This window comes from Sphaeroforma arctica (assembly GCF_001186125.1).
Source record: "Sphaeroforma arctica JP610 unplaced genomic scaffold supercont1.2419, whole genome shotgun sequence".
NCBI lineage: Eukaryota > Ichthyosporea > Ichthyophonida > Sphaeroforma > Sphaeroforma arctica.
In genome coordinates this window covers 1-6,724 of record NW_014038139.1, presented here as the reverse complement: position 1 = coordinate 6,724, position 6,724 = coordinate 1, and the positions used below count along the sequence as shown (strand labels likewise).

At 41.3% G+C, this 6,724-nt stretch overlaps 1 protein-coding gene across 1 annotated transcript; it reads right to left on the bottom strand.

The window, feature by feature from the left end:
* Positions 1 to 40: 40 nt before the first annotated feature.
* On the bottom strand, positions 41 to 5,194 carry SARC_12587 (hypothetical protein; the record flags this gene model as incomplete). The annotated part of the gene is made up of 6 exons (XM_014293303.1): positions 4,785 to 5,194; positions 3,354 to 3,704; positions 2,598 to 2,792; positions 2,032 to 2,219; positions 1,191 to 1,368; positions 41 to 261 (listed from the first exon to the last, which is right to left on the bottom strand). Coding segments are annotated over exons 1-6 (1,345 nt in total), but the record flags the coding sequence as incomplete, so codon positions are not given.
* Positions 5,195 to 6,724: the final 1,530 nt, after the last annotated feature.

Genomic DNA, 6,724 nt, shown 5'->3' with positions numbered 1-6,724 from the left:
CAGGCACTCTGCCTACAATACAACGCAACCCCCAACACACCTGCACGCTGACACATGCAGTCTGGGCAGTAGCGCTTGCCATCGCTCTCCTTGAACTCATTGTTCACAAATGGCTTGCTACACTCCTCATCCGCACACACACAGCCGCGACAGTACTTGTTGCCATACACCGTCTTAGCTGTGTCTGCGGGGATTCGGTCGCACTCGGCGCGTTGGCATACGCAGTCCGGGCAGAAGCGCTGGCCGTCTACCTCCTTAAACCTGCAGACAATGTAGATGTGTAGTATGGGTGTGTATGGTTTTAGGGTTTTAGGGTTTACGATTTTCGGATTGTATATACCTCTTTGAACCTGCAGACAGTGTAGATGTGTAGTATGAGTGTGTGTAATTTTAGGGTTCTAGGGTATGGGGTTTTCGGGCTGTATATACCACCTTGAACCTGCAGACAATGTAGATGTGTAGTATGGGTGTGTATAGTTTTAGGGTGTATGGTTTTCGGGTTGTATATACCTCCTTAAACCTGCAGACAGTGTAGATGTGTAGTATGGGTGTGTATGGTTGGTACGTGTATATCTCCTCACACCTGCAGACAGTGTAGATATGTAGTATGAGAGTGCATGATTGGTATGGGTGTGGTGTTGGCGTATGTCACACGGATGATGGGGCAGCCGTAGATAGCTACATATATATAAACATGCTTTCCCACATATATACTATAGCTGTGAGAGAACTTCACATAGGTTCTATCACACAGGTGGTAGGTATATGAACACACTAACTTATGACTCATCCTGCATGACTCATCATGACACACACAGGCGGTGGGACAGTACTTGTGGCCATGCACTACAACGGGCATACCACAAAAGTATCAGTATTCTTTACACACATACACTATTATTCTGTCATTGACACCACTAGACAAGCTACTTAAGATACAACAGTCTACTCTGATACCGAACACCAGAGTATTGGCGTTTTAACTCTTTAAATTTTATGAACACTCACACAAACACACACACACTTGCTTGTTATTCACGAGAGACTTGCCACACGACATGCCCTGGCACCTACAGGGAGTGGGGCAGTACTTGTGGCTATACGCTACAAAGGGCATACCACACGTGTACCAATGATGCATACACACATACAGTATAGCTCTAAGGCTATCAACACACACCCAAACCTACTTGTCATTGACGAAAGGCTTGCCACACGACTTGTCCTGGCACACACAGGTAGTGGGACAGTACTTGTGGCCGTTCACTACCGTGGGTGTGCTGCCGGTGTACTTGCCACACTCGGCGCGTTGGCACGCACAGTCGGGGCAGTACTTGTTGCCCTTATCGTCAGATACATACTTGTCACCTGCGGGGAAGTGAGAGGTTTCCGATTTTGGGTTTTAGGGTTTTGTGTGAGGGATGGTCGAATAGATTGAGTTCAGTTGAGATGACAGTATGTACCCGCGCATGGCGACACATAACTACACGTTTATACACAGCTGTACTCACATGTTAACTAAAGGTTTGTTGCAGTGACCAGCGGTATGTATCTGTAGTGGTTATCCTTGTTTGTAGGATTTTCTTTATGGTATTGTACATTTATGCATATTGAAGGTACATATACATATATATCTAATATCGAGATAAACACACATATGCACAACATTTATATATCGTGATAGATAGATGCACATATGCACAAATATTGCCATCGCATATGAAGACTAGCTGCCGCCATCATTAGAACATACCTACTTGCCCTTCGAATTCGTGACAGCATGGACACATAAATATATATACACACATCGAGTATATATTGATATACAATAATATCGATAAAACTGGATGCGAAAATCTACACGTAAGGTTTAGGGTTTGAGCGTGGCAGATCAGTGCACACACACATAGGATGATAATTAGTGCTCGTAGAACTCTTGGCAACTAGAGACACATACTTGCACTTGTATATAAACACACATACAGGTCAACATACCAACACAAATACATAGGCATATACCCTCCCACATACCGACCAAGGGTTTGCTACAGTCTCCATCCGAGCACACGCATTTGGGACAGTGCTTCTTGCCCTTGGCATCTTTGACCGCATTGGCTGGGTCTTCCAGAAGCTCGGTACAGCGGTTGCACTGGTTCTCACGGTCACAGGTGGGACATATCTTGGCGTTAGCATCGGCGTCACATGGGCATGAACGGAATCTGTGAGAAGTAAAAGATTGATAAAAGTTGTACGTTGTTATGAGTGGGCTTTGAAACTATGTCACGTCATAGTGTGTTCTTTGTATCGGCATTTGACAATGACGTTTGATATTCTGATGCAAGTTGTATGGCCAGATGCGCAGATATGTTTGTTAGATACAGACATACATTCTTACTTGCATACATACATACATACATGCATGCATATACTCATACAAATGCATATACATTCAACTATATATACATATACATATACATAAACATATTGGTATACTATACATATACACATACATACACCACACACACAATATATATATATATATATATATATATATATATATATATATACATACCTATATATATATATATAAGTCTTACCCTCCAGGATTGACTCCTTCTTTGCACCTGACACAGCGGCATGATGCGCAGAAGAGCTTGTCTTGGTAGCCATCCCACTTGTAGTCGGTGTTGGCTGCGGGTACCTTTGTGCACGTGTCACACTTGAAGCAATTAGTGTGGAAGTTGCGAGGACCATCAGTGATGTACTGCTCATCCGTGATCTTATCCTGGCACCTAATTGATACAAAAGAATAGGGGACGGCTACGGTTAGTACCACATTTGCGTGAGTTGTATGATTTCATCCTCGCACCTTTGTGTTGCAAACCTGTATAGAAAGGTTTCTGTTAGTATCACATGTGCTGTGAAGATGTAAAAAATGCAAACAACCTTCCTTAATATCGATCATCCCAAACCAAGCTATGTGTCTCGTAGATCTGTACCAGCATCACTACTGCCTGTAGGTAAAAAAGCCAATATTGTCTTTACTCTACACTATACGCTATAGTACCAGTATTCAACTTTCATTTTCTATTTATATGAATGTCTGTCCCTAAACCATATCGTACTTATATATCTCACTATTTACAAACCATACAATATATATATAACCATCTACTTTTAGCCCATACCATATTTATGTAACTATCTCTTTATATCCCATACCATATTTATAACCATCTATTTATGATCCATACCATATTTATATAACCATTTATAACCCATGCCGTATTTATATAACAATCTATTCATAACGCACACCATATTTATAAAAACTTTCTATTTATAACCCATACCTGGAGCACGACAACTTCACGAACGCCGCCAAGTTCAGCTGCGGCCCTTTGTAGTCAGACATTTCACGTACCGCACGACCCAGCCAGTAGATAGTAATGCAGAAGTCACGCAGTTGACGATCATCCTCCTTCTCGGCTGCTAAGGTGCTGGCGGCAATATCTTCGTCTTTCAGCCCCGAGATAACCTTCTCGTTGGCCCCATACAGGTCCGTGTTGACGAATAACTGGGTGTCCTTGAGTCCGATTTGACGACAGGCGATGGTGAAGTAAGCCAGGTTCTCGAAGCAGGCAAAGGGTACCTTCATCTTGTTGGTGTTCTTGACCGACTGTGGCTTGATACAGTTAATGAAACTGTGCGGTGGATAGAGGAGAATACAATGTATTTACCTTAGGGTGTAGTGCAAGTAAAGGTATGCTTATTGGGAAGTTTCTGACAGCACTTATTGAATGACTGTACCAGAGAGCTTGAGCATAACCAAAATACAATCATCAGTTATATTGATTAAAAATAAAAGTTTTTAAGCATGTGTGACAGATATGCTTGAGAGCTACTAATCGAAGCTCAATTTATGTACTGCGGTTTACCATAGGCTACAATATTGCAGTTTGTATTCTCTATTAAAATTGGTATCATGATTCTATCATTAACATCGATATATTACGCATGTGACCAGTTATGGCACACATATAGAAGTCATCTAATGCGAAAGTTCGCTAATGCAAAGCGTGCGCTGTTTTTACAGGCAACCGTAGAGCAATGAGTATAAAAAGCTACCCAATGTTGGTGCTGAACATGAACCTCAGCTATCTACGTGCAACCATCAATGCCAATTCACACGTCCAAGCTACACTGTCTGTGCCACCCTCGGCATGGTCCAAGGTATTTACTCCTATCATATACATAGTGAACACATGACTGCTTCATCATGAGCAACTGTGTCATGGATGTATGTGCTCACTACAACAATTTTCTCATTAAAAAATATTAAAGACAGGATAACCGTATCTGATTAATACCGATATCAACCCCTCGATCGTGGTCATGATTGCTAGTTTTATTGATGACGGCATTACACTTCTATCCCTATTGTGATATTTTGATGCTGGAGTGAAAATTATGCACACAGTAGGAACCTACGACTGAACAAAACACTGAGTTGTACATGTATAATATCAGACATTTTCATTCTTGTGAATCAACACAGCCTACGAACTAGTGCTATGAGGAAGAACATTCCACAATCAACCCACTAGTGTTGGTACTCAGTCTGCTCAACCAAAACATACGTATCGTTCTTGTGAATCACCACAGCCTACGAACTAGTGCTATGAGGAAGAACATTCCACAATCAACCCACTAGTGTTGGTACTCAGTCTGCTCAACCAAAACATACGTAACGCTGGTTGGTATATGTTTGCGCAATTACCTACCGACATAAACGTTGACCATCCTTCAAATTCTCACGGAACAACGGCTTATTATCCTGTCCGGGGATTGCCTCCTGCAAAACTGCCTCCATCCATGTGCGTGATTCATTGCATGCCAGGTCCAGATCGAACGCAGATTCATCGGTGAAACTGTCTTTAACCTCACCATCGTCCCCAGCAGGGGCGGGGTGTGCTATTTGTTGAGTGGCCAACATGTTGTGGTTATTCCGAAGATATCAAGTACCGTTACAAACTGCGTAAATGAGAGTGGAGAAGCAAAGGTATGTTGTATTTGCGAGTAGAATTTTTTTGTTTTGTATACGAACTCAATAGTACTTTATTCGTTTATAGCTACCTCTATTACTTTGTCAATTTCGTCGTGGTACAAAATTACGCGCTATTGGTTTAAAAACCCCCTTCCGATGAAAAGTCTACTGCATGGCTCGGTGAATGAGGTTGTTAGGTTCGGGTGCTCACACAGGTGTGAGATGGAGGACGTATCCACTAATCTATTTCGCTGGCGACAAAGGATTTAGTCCGCGAAAATGAATCGTGGTATTTACGAAACTTGGTCGTAAACTAGCATTATGAACATATCTTTTACTAGGATTTTAGAATTGTACGAACTTAGGGATGAAATCGGATTTGGACGTCCCAACCGCGCAGACATATTTATTACAATGTGTAAAATTCATGGTAATAAAGCTGTAAGCCTATGCAAATTTATTGTGTATCGCTGATGAGGCTATAAAAAAAACAGCTGAGCGCAATCCACACTCTCTCGTTTGAGACTATTTAGTATTTACAGCCTACAGCCCTACAGTCTACACTCTACAGGTAGTACCAACTCACACAAGAGCCGACAAAAGAACCTAATCACTGCCATCTCATTGGATAGATAACTAGCCAACGACGACCACCCCCAGGATGTTTTTACTTGTGATATTTTTTGTAATAAATATAATACATATTTTGATACCCTCTTTATATGTCCAAATCTTTTTAGAAAAGGTGTCATTTACCTCTATATATGTCCAATTTCTATTTGGGTCTCCCCCCTATATGATATATGAGTCAGGTCTTTTTAGGCCGGTCCTGCAGCCTGCTCTCGGAGGTCCGACTATTAATATCACTGATTGGAACTGAGCTAATCAGAAGCGGCACGTTTTGACCCAATATAATAAATATATGCATATTGGCCCGCTATATCGTGTATGTCGAACTGGAATATCTGATCATTCTGATGTCGTAAACAATTTGGAGAAAAAAATCAGGCAATCTAGGACCTATTTATACAGGGGCTATACTACAGTCCCAAACCTTAGCCTTCTACATGAAACACCAAACACTTTGTAAATATCAAACAATATTTTTTCATTTACAACAACCTTAGGGTTTGAGAATGTACCACAAGCTAGGGCAAAACTAGGGTTCAATATCGATATTGTAATTTGTTATTCCCCCCCCCCCCCCTGTATTTTGGGCCAAAAATAAACACTAAATAAAACAAAGTCACATCCGAACAGCCTTACATGTGTGTATATTTCACCTTTCACCTCAGCTTGACGGTAGCTTCATCTATAATACATACACTGGTAGTACGTACTACAATTAAAAACACAACACACGGCTAAAGCTCTAGTTTTGACAGCCATTTCCACATTTTCTAAAATAAATCACAGGGTTTTTAGGTTTTCAAATAGCACCAGTTTACCTATAGCGTCCTCAAATGTTTTACCACTAGCAGTACCCATCATTGCTTGGCTACATAGCATACATCACACACGGTGTGTACGCGAGAATTGTGTCCACGTCTGTCTTCAGCATAGGTACAATGGGCGTACGATACAAGGATTCTCATTTACTGTTCTCATTTACTGTTGATATCGATACTATAGCGGGAACAATAGTTGGATACGTGTTAGTGTATATAAAAAAGACTC